This window comes from Rhinopithecus bieti, unplaced genomic scaffold, assembly GCF_001698545.2.
Source record: "Rhinopithecus bieti isolate Rb0 unplaced genomic scaffold, ASM169854v2 scaffold_13261, whole genome shotgun sequence".
NCBI classification, from domain to species: domain Eukaryota; kingdom Metazoa; phylum Chordata; class Mammalia; order Primates; family Cercopithecidae; genus Rhinopithecus; species Rhinopithecus bieti.
The window spans coordinates 958,134-972,701 of NW_016807494.1; the positions used below are offsets into that span (position 1 = coordinate 958,134).

The 14,568-nt window shown below is 35.0% G+C and overlaps 1 protein-coding gene across 1 annotated transcript in view; it reads right to left on the reverse strand.

Annotated features, from left to right (window-relative positions):
• CDC42BPA (CDC42 binding protein kinase alpha) overlaps positions 1-14,568 on the reverse strand; it is a 333,136-nt gene that overhangs the window by 208,551 nt on the left and 110,017 nt on the right. The window contains exon 4 of the mRNA XM_017882327.1: positions 4,793-4,888. Within this exon, the coding sequence (XP_017737816.1) occupies positions 4,793-4,888 (96 nt within the window). The remainder of the gene's footprint in view (positions 1-4,792; positions 4,889-14,568) is intronic.

Consider the following 14,568-nt stretch of genomic DNA (forward strand, 5'->3'; position numbering starts at 1 on the left):
ACATATACATGTGTATGTGTGTGTATATTATATATTATTTTTAAGTGAGGGAGAAAACTAGACATAGTGGAAAAATGGGTATTGTAATCAGAGAAGCCTGTATTCAAACACTGACTCCATGTTGTAAGTGGAAGTTGAAAAATTAATCTCTGTGACATTTCATTTTCTCTTCTACCTAACTATAATAATGATAATGTAGCACTTAGCATGAAGGCTAGTGAGTACAAGACACATGAATGTCATTAATAATGCCTTGAAATTAAGGTTTTATTACAGAATAAAGATATTGTTTCAGAGATATTACTGACTTGACATTAAGATTTAAAGAGTCTTGAAAAAATTCAAATTCCTTTTATTACTGTATGTTAAAATTATAAACATATAAAATTAGGGAAGCAGAATATATTTAAAATCCTTTGGTCTACTTGCTGTATTTACTAGACCTAACGTTTTTGTTTGTTTTGAGACAGTCTTGCTCTGTCACCAGGCTGCGGTGCAGTGGCACGATCTTGGTTCACTGCAACCCCTGACTCCTGGGTTCAAGTGATTCTCATGCCTCAGCCTCCCAAGTAGCTGAGATTACAGGCATGCGCCACCACACCCAGCTAATTTTTGTATTTTGTATTTTTAGTACAGACGGGGTTTCACCATGTTGGCCAGGATGGTCTTGATCTCCTGACCTCGTGATCTGCCTGCCTCGGCCTCCCAAAGTGCTGGGATTACAGGCGTGAGCCACCATGCTGGGCTGGCCTAACGTTGAACTGACCCTATCCTGACAATTTACTTTTGATTAAAGTGTGAAGACTATTTTCTTATAGACAGAGTCTGTAAGACTAAAAGTCTAAAATAACTAGTTAAATAATCCATTCTTTCTCCTCAATTCAAATGAAACGTCCCTTCATCATATTTTAAGATCCCAAATATACTCATATCTGTTCCTAGATAATCTATTCTGCTATGGTTACCTATTCCTATATTATTATAATATCATATTGTTCAGATCGGTTAATTTTATAGTAAAATTGAATATCTGGTACTCCTAATCACAAACTACTTTGAAAATATTACCCAACGTAGCTAAGGCATCTTTAAACAAGTTTTTAAAAAACATACACTGAGAGGTAATATTCATAATAGGTCAAGGATATAATCCTAACATAAAGAGCCCCTACCAACTGTTAAGAGAGGGACAAATGATCCAACAAAACTAGGCTAGGAATATTAACAGATAATTCACATAAGAGGCAACACGATCAGCCAATTAATACATGCTGAACTTCAATAGTCACTAGGGAAATGAAAGCCAAAGCAACAATCACTGATTTTAGGAATCACTGGTCGAATTACTAAAAAGACCATCACAGCTTTGGGGATTGTTTCCAGTCCAAGGAAACAATGCTAAAACATCTGAAAACATGCAATAAACGAGTTACGTGTCCCAAAATGAGCATTTCAAAGAACAGATATGATTCTAGAAGTCTTTGTAGGAATATCAGAAAACTCTTTTAATTCCCATGCTGCCATAACAAAGAGATTAACAGTTAATCTTTAGAGGCTCACCTTATAGTTATTCCTCCTTGCTTTCTTTTTGTTTACTATTAAAAAATACTTTTCTAAAAAAAGATACTTTTCTAATAATTTCTGTCTTCACAAATTGGATTCCTATAAAGAATTTAGAGTTCATATGAGTTACTGCAATTAATTTAAAATTCAAGTATCTTTCACCTTTTAAACAAGTTACGTATGTCAATTCAAGGTATTTTCCTTTTTTTCCTCAACCATAAAATAACTAATCAGGAAACAACGAATAAGAAAGTACAGAACGAACAAATTTCACTGGTTCATTATATTCTAGTGTTATGTAAGTGACAAAAATTTTATGTGTCAATGTTGACACAACCAAGCAGCTTTGTATTTAACAAGCTTTTTTTAAAGAAAAAAATGATCTAATCACATATCTACCATTCATTAAATTATGTGCCTTTTCTGAAACACACAAAAGGTCTACTTGCTATAACTGCAAATTTTTTCATAAACTATAGTGGTAAGTAGGTTAGAAATGAAAGTTATTTGCCACAGCTTTCTCAAACTGTATAACATTATAAATTATGTTCTTTACTTGGCAATTTAAAAGCTATCAGGGTTAAACATTACTTTGAAAAATAATTATATATAATAAAATTTCCTTTTATGGTATCTAAAATTAGCTATGTCAACATTTTTTAATGATTTTATTTTCTAATATTGTAAAAATGTTCAAAAGGAAATCTTTGATGATAACCAAGACCTCTGACTCTTGAGATGAATATATGATGAAGGCTCCCCTAAACTAAAGAAACACTGGCAAGTTATAGGAGATTTGACTGCTACAGTGTTTCATTCCTCCTCCAGTTATGTCTTTAATTCTATTTTAGTAATTACTGAGTGGTATATACAGACTATTTTTCCCTGAGAAATGTCTTTGAAAAAGAAATGTTAACCCTAATGTCAAATACTAAAGAATGCAAATAAAACTAAACGAGAGGAGAGAGATAAATCACAGTTCAGGCTTTTTTTGCTATATAAAATTTGGTATTTGAGTAATTTACTTCTATTAATATATCTACAAAATTATATAATTTTTCTATATTTATACCAAAATGTAGATTTTTAAGCAATGCACAAATCTGCAGTGTTACATTTATCTAACACAGAATACAATGTCATAGTGGATTTTATTCATTATTTGAAAACATTTTGAAAATTATCATGATACATTGCTATAATTTTTCTAGGCAAAGATGTGGGATGTGTTTTAATCTGCTCTTGCAAGTGTTGTTAACAAACCCATGCAGATTATATTTGCATGATACATTCACCCCTAAAATTTTGTATATTAAATAGAATAAATCCAGTTAAAACATCATTATATTCAATTTAACAACTATGCAACTAGCGCATACAAAACCCTTTATGCTATGGCTTTTAAACAATTCTCACTATAACCCACAATAATATATATGGCTTATATGATAATTCAGTATATTATAAAAGAAATGTGTCATGAGACCATATTCACTCTTACTACTTGTCATTAACTCTGTCATTTTCTATTCTATTTAATCTTCAAAAATGTTGCTTATGGCTGGGCATGGTGGCTCATGCCTGTAATCCACACACCTTAGGAGGTCAAGCTGATAGGATCACTTGAAGTCAAGAGTTCAAGATGAGCCTGAGCAACAAACTGAGACCCCATTTTTACTATAAAAAAAAAAAAAATTAACTTAGTGGGGCACAGTGGCACACACCTGTAGTTCCAGTTACTCAAGAGGCTGAGGTGGGTGGGTTGCTTGAGCCCAGGAGTCAGAGGCAGAGTGAGCTCTAATTGGGCAACAGAGCAAGATCCAGCCTGGGCAACAGAGTAAGATCTTGTCTCTTTAAAAAAAAAAAGAAAAAGAAAAAAATTCCTGCTTGTAACTGACTTAATTGATGTTATTACCCACTAATGGGTCACCATCTGCAGTTTAATAAAACCATTATTATACTCTATAAGCATGTAAGGGATATAAAAGACAGGTAATGACATTATTTGAACACCTAGATCTGGCCTGAAATCAGACAAACCCCATGAGTATTATAGAGTTGCATAAACCTTTATTTCTTTTTCCTTGTTTCCAGTGGGGTTGGAAAAACCTTTAATTTTATTTTATCTAAAGATGGTACAGTCCATGTAACTTATTTAATTTTTTTTTTTTTGAGACTGAGTCTCACTCTGTCACCCAGGCTGGGAGGCAGTGGCACGATCTCGGCTCACTGCAACCTCCACCTCCCGGGTTCACACCATTCTTCTGCCTCAGCCTCCTGAGTAGCTGGGACTAGAGGTGCCCGCCACCACGCCCGGCTAATTTTTTGTATTGTTAGTAGAGACGGGGTTTCACCATGTTAGCTAGGATGGTCTCAATCTCCCAACCTCATGATCCACCTGCCTCGGCCTCCCAAAGTGCTGGGATTACAGGTGTGAGCCATGACATCCAGCCTATTTAAATGTTTTTTAAAGTTGTATCAAAAAAAATCAGAGATATATACACACGTGTTATGTAATAAAAATAATTTAAAAACGTAAAGTTAGAATGAGATGAGAAAGATTAATTTCAATGGGAAATTCTGGAAATGATTACTTTAAGATGAATTTGAGCACAATTTTAAAGTGCTAGCTGGACTTCAACAGGAGCAGGGGAAGAGGAATGGTACTGGTATTAAAGGTATCATGAAAAACTCCTGAAGGCCTTCTACAGAACTTAACAAATAGCAATTATATGTTTGGATTTAGCTTTGACTTGCTTTTTAAGCTTTTATAAAGAATTCCAATGAAAAGGTATCAAATTTCCAGGGAGAAATAAAAACACCACATATCAAGTGAACAAGTTACCCTGTGTGAAATGCTGTTAATTTTCTTTTTTTTTAAATTATACTTTTAAGTTCTAGGGTACATGTGCACAACGTGCAGGTTTGTTACATATGTATACATGTGCCATGCTGGTGTGGTGCACCCATTAACTTGTCGTTTACATTACGTATATCTCCTAATGCTATCCCTGCCCCCTCCCCTCACCCCCCCGACTGGCCCCGGTGTGTGATGTTCCCCTTCCTGTGTTCAAGTGTTCTCACTGTTCAGTTCCCACCTATGAGTGAGAACATGTGGTGTTTGGTTTTTTATATGAAATCTACATTTAAATGATGTTTAAATAAAAATAATTCTAATTCTTCCAACAAAAAAATAGTAAGTATATAGAAATACAAAAATGATTCTTACTAAGTTATTGTCATCCTGGAAAGCATAGTGCAAGGCTGTAATCCATTTATTGTCTCCATTCACTAATACATCTCTTTCTTCACGAAAACATGCTGTCTGAAATGCAAAAGAAAATTTTAGAGTATACTTTATGTAAAACTAGGAAATATACAAAGAATTACTATGTTTATTATATTATTTCTGTTATGGAAAAGGAATACACCTGATATTATAAGACATTTCAATAACACAAGTTTCAAACCACCCTCAGAAACTGGGCTACTGGAATAGTAACTTTTAAAAATATATTTTATATTAAAAAAACACTTTTATAGTTCAAAACAATCAGAAAAACACACATAATAATATAAGAACTACGGACCAACCCACCATCCAGATAATATAAATGTCTACATTTTGCCATATTACTTCTCATCTTTTTAAAGAAATAACATGTAAATTGTAGCCTTCCTACTCCAAACTGCGAACTCATTCTCTTCCCTTTCTCCCGTTGTAATTAATAATCTGAAGTCAGTGGATAGTCCAATTATATGACTTGATTACACATGTGTATGTCTATAAACAACAGATTTGTTTTATGTTTTGAAAATGTTCATGGGCCAGGCGCAGTGGCTCACGCCTATAATCCCAGCACTCTGGGATGCCAAGGCGGGCAGACTGCTTGAGCTCAGGAGTTCAGATCAGCCTGGGCAACACAGCGAAACCCTGTCTCTAAAAAAATACAAAAATCAGCAGGGTGTGATGGCATACACCTGTAATCCCAGCTACCCAGGAGGCTAAGGCGGGAGAATTGCTTGAACCCAGGAGGCACAGGTTGCAGTGGGCACTCCAACCTGGGTGACAGGGTGAGACCTTGTCTCAAAAAAAAGAAAGAAAAAGAAAAAGAAAAAATTTATGTGATGGTATAATTTTATCTATCCTTTTGCAATTTGGTTTTTTTTTTTTCTCAAGAATGACTGCTCTTCTTTTAACTGCTATGGCATACCATTGTTTGAATGCACTATAATTTATTTATGCAATAACCATGGAGTAACATAGGTTATTTCCAGTTTTGTATTATTATTATACAATGTTGGAATAAACATATTTGTACAAATGTGCAAGAGTTTCTCCACTGTATATACTTAGAAGTATAAATGCTAAATGCAAATTTCAACTTCACCATTTAGCCAATTTTCTTTCCTGAGTGCTATACCAATTACTATCTCCACCCAGAATATAAAAGCTCTGCTTTTCCCCATATCCTCAACAACATGTGACATTATTAGACTTTTAAGTGGTTGCCAATACGATGGGTGTGAAATAATACCATTATTCCTTTAATTAATATATTCCTAATTACAGGTGCAGATAAATAGCTTTATATACACTTACTGAACACCTGAACTTTGTCTTTTAATTGTTCACTTCCCTTGTCCATTTTATCTAATGGATTGGTTTTTCAAATTGTTTTTTTAAAGTTGTAGTTTATTCTGAGAATATATTTCCACTACTATAAAAGTATATCCTGGAGAACCTTAGAAATATATAAACAAAAATAAAAAATAATTTTTTAACTTTTTTTTTGATACAGGATCTCACTCTATTGCCCAAGCTGGAGTACACTGGTACGATCACAGCTCACTGCAGCCCAGGCTCCTGGGCTCAAGTGATCCTGCCACCTTTGCCTCTTGAGTAGCTGGGACTACAGGTGAACACCTCTATGACCAGCTAATTTTTTAATTTCTTTCTAGAGACGAGGTCTCACTATCTTGCTCAGGTTGGTCTTGTACTACTGGGCTCAAACAATCTTCCAGCCCCCTCAAAGTGCTAGGATTACAGGTATGAGCTACCACACCCTGCCTAAAAATTAATTTTATATATCATAATTTTGTAATACATTATCCTTAATTTTAACTAAAAGAAACAAAATAACACTATGACAGAAACTTCAAAGATAACTCTAAGAAAGTAAAAGTCTCCCTGAGTCATGTTCCCATAGTTTCACTGACCAACTGTTGTGTCCAGAGGTTACCATTATTAACTCTTTGGTCAGAATCCTTTCAGAAAATCTGTGTCTATATAAGCATGAATGCGTGCACACAGAGATTATATATTCACATGGTATTCCACCTCTCCTATATGTTTTGGTCTTTATACAAATGAGATTATAGTGCTCTGTAAGTTGTTTTCTTTTCAAGTAACAATGAATTTGAACATCCTTCCGTATCAGTACATAGAAATCTACCTAATTTTTTCTTAATGGCTACACCATATTCCGGATACACTAAAAACATTATCATACAGTATGCTATATATAATAAGTGATTATTGTTTCCCACAAGGTAAATTCAACAGCCATGATTACACAAAACAATTAAATTACTAAAATCTACAACACTATGCTTTGGTTCTTTTTTCTTGCTCTGTCGCCCAGGCTGGTGTGCAGTGGCACAATCTCAGCTCACTACAACCTCTGCCTCCTGGATTCGAGCAATTCTCCTGCCTTAGCCTCCCGAGTAGCTAGGACTACAGGGGAGCGCCACCAGGCCCAGTTAATTTTTTGTATTTTCAGTAGAGACAGGATTTCACTGTGTTAGCCAGGATGGTCTTCCTCTCCTGACCTCGGGATCCTCCCACCTTGGCCTCCCAAAGTGCTGGGATTACAGGCATGAGCCACCGCACCTAGCCATTCTGGTTCTTTTTAAGGGGAAAATAGAAAGCACTTTACATACTTCCTACTAAGTCCTGTTTTATGATTTAACTGACCTGAGGTTATGGTTTACTGCTAACATTTTAGAGAGCTTGTAAAGACTGCCAGAGTCTAGGAGACTACTTTCTCCTGGCTTTATCTCACTATAAGAGCAATCTGAAATTTTATAAACATTCTAGCTAGAATTTAATAACTATTCATTATTTAATTTGACCAATAACTCAAAACTAAAAAGTTCCAAAGACTTTAGTCAACAGAACATATTAAACTTTGAGTTCTAATCTATGTTAAACTGTTTAACTAAAAAAATTATTTTAAAAAATAAAATAATAGGCCAGGAGTGGTGGCTCATATCCGCAGTCCCATGCTTTGGGAACTGAGGTGAGAGGATTACTTGAGGCCTGAAGTTTGAAACCAGCCTGCCTGACATAGCAAGACCCTGTCTGTACAGGGAAAAAAAAAAAAATCTGCCAGGCTGGTGGCATGCACCTTTGTAGTCCTAGCTACTTGGAAGGCTGAGGCAGGAAGATCACATGAGCCTAGGAGTTTAAGGCTGAAGTGAGCTAAGATCACACCATTGCACTCTAGCCTGGGCCACAGAGCAAGACTCTGTCTCTTCAAAAACATTAATTAAAATAAGAAAACAAACAATATAAACTATTTATAACATAAACTTTCAAACGTATACAAGGGTAGAGAAACTAGAATAAAAACCCCCGCCTCCTAATATACTCAACTTCAACAATTATTTTCTTGGTCCATCTTATTTCTTTTAGACCCTCACTCACTTACTACCATCCCCTAGCACCACACACACACAGGAGCATATACTTATTTTTAAGCAAACCCCAGACATCACATGATTTTATCCATAAATATCTAGCTATTAAATGATTCCTATCAATGGCTTGAATCCTGAGTCTAGGTATAAAGCACAGGCTACATTTTTGCTTCAACATATCACATGGCTCTCAGTTGCTTGTCACAATTGGGAAAGGATGGGTTCTGCTGGCATTTAGTGGGTAGAGGCCAGGGATACTGCTAAATAATCTACAATGCACACAACAACCCCTCCAACAAAGAATTATCTGGCGCCAGTTGTCAATAAAGTCCCTGTTGAGAAGCCCTGTTCTAGATCAACATTAACCAAATCATGATGCACATATACCCTGGGTATATATATATATATTCATAAAGGTGCTCTGGGGATTCAACATGCTTAAAGGCTATAGTAACATCTACTTCATTACCTTTTTTAAAAACAAACTAAATAAATCCCCCGCTTTAAAAACAGAATATTTGATATCTAAGAATGTATTAATAACAAACATGTAGGAAGGGCTACTGTAGATGGTATCACTTCCTCGGATTCACTCACTTTCTCAACCAAATGTTCATCCAAATATTCTGCTTGCCACAGTGATGTTTTCAACTATTATACAGTTTTCCTTTTGAAAAAATATTCAGTCTATATTATTTAAATTTTATCTTTAATGGACTACTGGGATAAAGAGCAACAGGAATGCCTATGTTGAAACAAGTTAGTAAGGACTACATACATAAATTGTAATTCTGGAAAGTTGACACAGGATTCTCTTCACCATGTTCATAAGATGCACTCATCAGACTAACAATCTTATACTGCACATCAAAACTGCACAGATATTTGGAAAGCATGAGTTAAAAAGAAACAAAATCCATTGATGATTATATCTACTTGGGTTTATCATTTAGTAGGAATAAAGACTTCACTCTTCCATAGAATACTATCACAGAGAAATTCTTTCAAATAACAACTGAATCTTTCTCTAATATTTGAGGGAAAGGACATTTTCATTTTAAAATTTAAACAGGTGAAATTTTAAATGGCAAAATGTTACGAATTCCAAATATTACCATGGCATCAATTCACTTTTAAGTCTTCATTTTAATATATATTTGATGGCCAAATCAAACATGAGATGTATCATTTTACTTATTTTCAGTAAAAGTTTTATTAAAATAGAAGCAATTTGGTAACATCCACAACTGCCAAATGTGTGAGAAAACAGACATGTTTACATAGTATGAGTGTAAAGATAACAGTCCAACTTTTATAGAAGATAATTTTATTGGAACAATAGCTATCAAAGTTTAAATGTCTCCCCTCCCTGACTAAAATCCCAGAGTTCGACTAACAAGGAGTTTAATTTAGGGAGTGAACAAGTTCTAGGTCAAGCATCAAATGATAATCCCTTCATGTAAAAATTATCCTTGAAATCATTTCAACTTCAGTATACACAAGCTGAAGTGCCTCAGGGCAGCCCACAGCAGTATCTCTAACAGCATTTCATAGTAAAATTTTTTAAAATTTTACATGGCATATACTTTTTGAGTAGCATGACTAGTTTTGATGCACTAGTTTCTCTCCTCTTCTGAAATTTCTCTTGGTCAAACACATGCAGATAGATAAATGGTAAAATAATGAAATGTATTGACAGTTTGACACTTCATCTTTGTAAGAATTCACACTACTGATAAACTCACAAAAGTTTACCCAGTATATATAAATATTTTTATAGCATGGTTCAAAATAGTGAAACTAAGGAAACAATCTAAATTCTCATAAACTTAAAAAAAAAATCAACCTAATAAAAAATATAGTCATTCAGGCCAGGCACAGTGACTCATGCCTGTAATCCCAGCACTGTGGGGGGCTGAGGCAGGTGGATCACCTGAGGTTAGGAGTTCAAGACCAGGCTAGCCAATATGGCAAAACTCTGTCTCTACTAAAAATATAAAAATTAGCCAGGTGTGGTGGTGGGCGCCTGTTATCCCAGCTACTTGGGAGGCTGAGGCAGGAGAATCACTTGAACCCTGAAGGAGGAGGCTGCAGTGAGCCAAGATCTCGCCACTGCGCTCCAGCCTAGGAGACAGAGTGAGACTCTGTCTCAATAAAAAAAAAAAAGCAATATATATATATACACACACATACACACACACGCATGCACACACACACACACACACACACACACAGAGCCATTCAGTATAACGAAGCTATTAACAAAGAATGAGATATTATAAATGTATTAAATATATAGAAGTGGAAAAAATACATATTTTAAGTGAAAAGCAATATGAAAATCAGACTTATAATATGATTTCATTATAATAAAATTTTTTGTTAAGGATAAATAAGAAACCCTTAATAATGATCTACTTAAGACAGAAGGACTGGGGGTATTTGAAGGAGAAAAGGGAACTTGCATTTGTTCATTTTTTACTTTGTGTAGTACTTTACTAAGAGTAACAATAATTATAAAAATAGCCGACTAAGGATAACAACAATAGAAAAACTAATAAAACAACAGGCATAAATCAGCACTGTCACAGATAAACTAAGATATACTATTACCCTATTTATGAGACCTTATTATCTTCAGTTTATACATGAGAAAATTGAGCCTTGGAAAGGTTTAACTCTCAGCCCAGTGCAGTGGCTCCACCTGTAATCCCAGCACTTTGGTAGGCCGAGGCAGGCAGATCACTCGAGCCCAGGAGTTTGAGACTAGCCTGAGCAACATAATGAGACCCTGTTTCTACAGAAAATACAAAAATTAGCTGAGTGTGGTGACATGTGCCTGTAGTCCCAGCTATTCCCAGGCTAAGGTGGGAGGATCCCTTGAGCCCAGGAGGCAGAGGTTGCAGTGAGCCAAGATCACAACACTGCACTCCGGCCTGGGCAACAGAGCAAGACTCTGCCTCAATAAATAAATAAAAATATTTTTTAAAGATTTTTTTAAAAGGTTTAACTCTCAAGACAGTGTTTCTGTAAAGTATACTGCATCTCCTCATAAAATGAGTAATGACATCTCTTAATAAGCGAAGTCAGTACTCATTGAACAAATGTGAAGAAAGAAGTAAAATTTACAGAACAGATTGAGAGCAGTAGTTAATTCATTAATTTAGGAGGTTGTTGATAAACTAGCAAAATCTGTAAATGATGAACTTGTACAGTTGTTGGTGATAAACTAGCAAAGTTTGTAAATGGTAAATCTGTGAAACTACTGGACAATTATTATATTATTATACCTTTCTGCCCAGGTATAGAAAGAGAGGAGGCTTCCTAGCACCTTTGAGTAACCCATATCTCATTAATTATATATTTGACATATGGCTTGAAACAGAATAAGGTAAATAAGTTGGACATAAACCTCTGAAAAAATTGTTTTAAAGCATCAACAATACACAAATTTAAAAAAAGGAATTTTGCTTCTCATTTGTAATTTATTAAGCATCACTGGTAGGTCTTGTTTTCCAAAGATGGATAAGTCATGGTCAGAAGGGTTTTATAAATGTTTTTTTTTTTTTAAAAAAGATATGCTTATTCAAGCATAGAAATACAATTTCTATTTTAAAGTGAATTCTTCCTTAAAAGTTTCAACGCAGAATTTCTGCCTGAAAGATAAAAGTTTTCTCAAATAGTTTGAGGAGTGTACCTTTCAAATATGGAATCAGTCTTGCATCCCAACAATAAATCACACTTGGGCATGGTATATAATTCTTTTAACATACTGCTGAATTGTATTTGTTAATATTTTGTTAAAGATATTTTCATCTAAATGCATGAGGAATATTTATCTTAAACTTTCTTTGTATGGTCCTTGTCAGGTTTTTCTATCAGCATAACACTGACCTCCAAAAGGGGTCTTATACTCTAAGGTCCTGAGGTCCCTAGCTGGTCTACCTTATACTCTCTACCTTTTGGGTTCTTCTAATGCTTGTTTTATATATAATGTCCAGAATCTTTAGCTGTACTTCACAGAGAACAGGGAGAAATGAGTCTATTCCACCTTGTCTCAGAAACAGAATATATTAATACTTGTTAATTCAATAAAATATTTGATTTTAAATTATACTGTTTTATTTTCAATTTTGCCACTTCCAACTGTAATGAAAGCTAACCCAGTTATTTGTCCTTTTCACAATTCTTCCCCAAAATATCTAGCTTCATTTTAAAAAAAAGTACAAACTTTAATTCAATTTTTTAAAAGTTCTAACTCTGAAACAGTAAACTGACTACAGTTGTTATTTCTGCTAAACAGAACGTAATTCTTTACTATTTTGTAATAACAGGATTTGTTGCTCTAGCAGCCGGGAATGCTGTCACACCTTCAAGGGTTTGCATCAGCTGAAGAAAGCCTACCAGTCCAAGGCCATGTCCTTCAGGGGTAGTCCATGTCCACTGACTAGTAGAGGCAGGTGTATAAAGGTCTAGACATTTTGATCCAATGTAGGACACTTCTCAAGAGCCATTTCTGCTACAGAGCTCCCAGTGGAATCAACTGAGGCTGATGGGACAACTTTACAAATCCTATTTCCCTCCCTTCCCTTCTACAGGTGTTAATCTCAAAAGAAATCCCTAACAAATATCTGCACAATAAACTCAATCCCGGGATTTACTCCTTGAGAAATTCAACCAGTGACAGTAAGGCAATTCAGTCTTAGGGAAATTATAAGTAAAAACTAAGATGTTGAATATAATGGATGCTAGCACATATCCCAGTGATACATGTGACATTAAATCTCCCAGATACTTTGTCAAACAGGATATTACTATACAATAATTACCTCTGGGGGGATGTAGATAAAAAGGAAAAATTATACACTATTAATAGGAATGTAACTCAGTATAATCTTTATGGAAAACAGTACATCGATTTCTCAGAACTACCATTTCATCCTGCAATACTACTGGGTATCTACCCAAAGGAAAAAAAATCATTATATCAAAAAGATACCTGTACTCATATGTTTATCACAGCACTATTCCCAATAGCAAAGTCATAGAATCAATCTTGCTGTCCATTAACACAGGACTGAATAAAGCAAATGTGGTACGTGTATACACATATGTGTGTGCATGTATATACGCATACATACATATATGAAATCTTATCTTCTGCAGCAACATGAATGGAATGGGAGATCATTATCCTAAGTGAAAAAACTCAGAAAGCCCAATACCACATGTTCTCACTTACAAGTGGAAGCTAAACCATGAGTACACATGGACATACAGAGTGGAATAATACATTGCAGACTACAAAAGGTGGGAGGGTGGGAAGGGGGTGAGGGTTGAAAAGTTGCCTATTGGGTCCAATGTTCATTATTTGGGTGACGAGTTCACTAGATGGGTACTTCACCACAATGCAATATACGCATGTAAGTAATCTGCACCTTATCTCCTAAATACATAAAAACAAACAAAAAAATGTTTAATGAAGAAATAGTATTTTAAAATAATGACCTCTGGGAGGCAGAGAAAGGATGGACTTGGGTGGTAAAAGAACACTTTGGCTTTATCTGTAATATGCTATTATTTGTTTTACAAAGAATATATTTGTGCTTCACTTCTAAGGGTTTTTGTTTGTTTTCTTTTTTTTGTTTAGTTTAAAAAAAAACTAAAACCAAAAACTTGGCCAAAATGTTATTAATTCTGGGTAACAGAACAAAAGTGATTATTAGTTTCTTCTTTGTGTTTTCAAATTTCTCCAAAGAAATAAATAATGAAGTATTTACTTTCACTGCCACCACATCTGTCATCATGGGAACCCTTTTTGCTTTTCCCTATACGTTTGTTCATCTTTGGGTTGCTACAAGTACTGACAGATAAAGATCTCTAAGGGCGAATTTCCTGTTATTTTCTTACTAATCTTACCAACTTCCAGCGTTATTACTCAGCCTGCTCATCAGTATCACTTTTTATCAGTTAAATAGCAAAGACTTGGAATCAACCTAAATGTCCATCTGTGACAGACTGGATTAAGAAAATGTGGCACATATACACAATGGAATATTATGCAGCCATAAAAAAGGATGAGTTTGCGTCCTTTGTAGGGACATGGATGCAGCTGGAAACCATCATTCTTAGCAAACTATCACAAAAACAGAAAACCAAACACCGCATGTTCTCACTCATAGGTGGGAACTGAACAATGACATCACTTGGACTTGGGAAGGGGAACATCACACATCGGGGCCTATCATGGGGAGGGGGGAGGGGGGACGGATTGCATTGGGAGTTATACCTGATATAAATGAC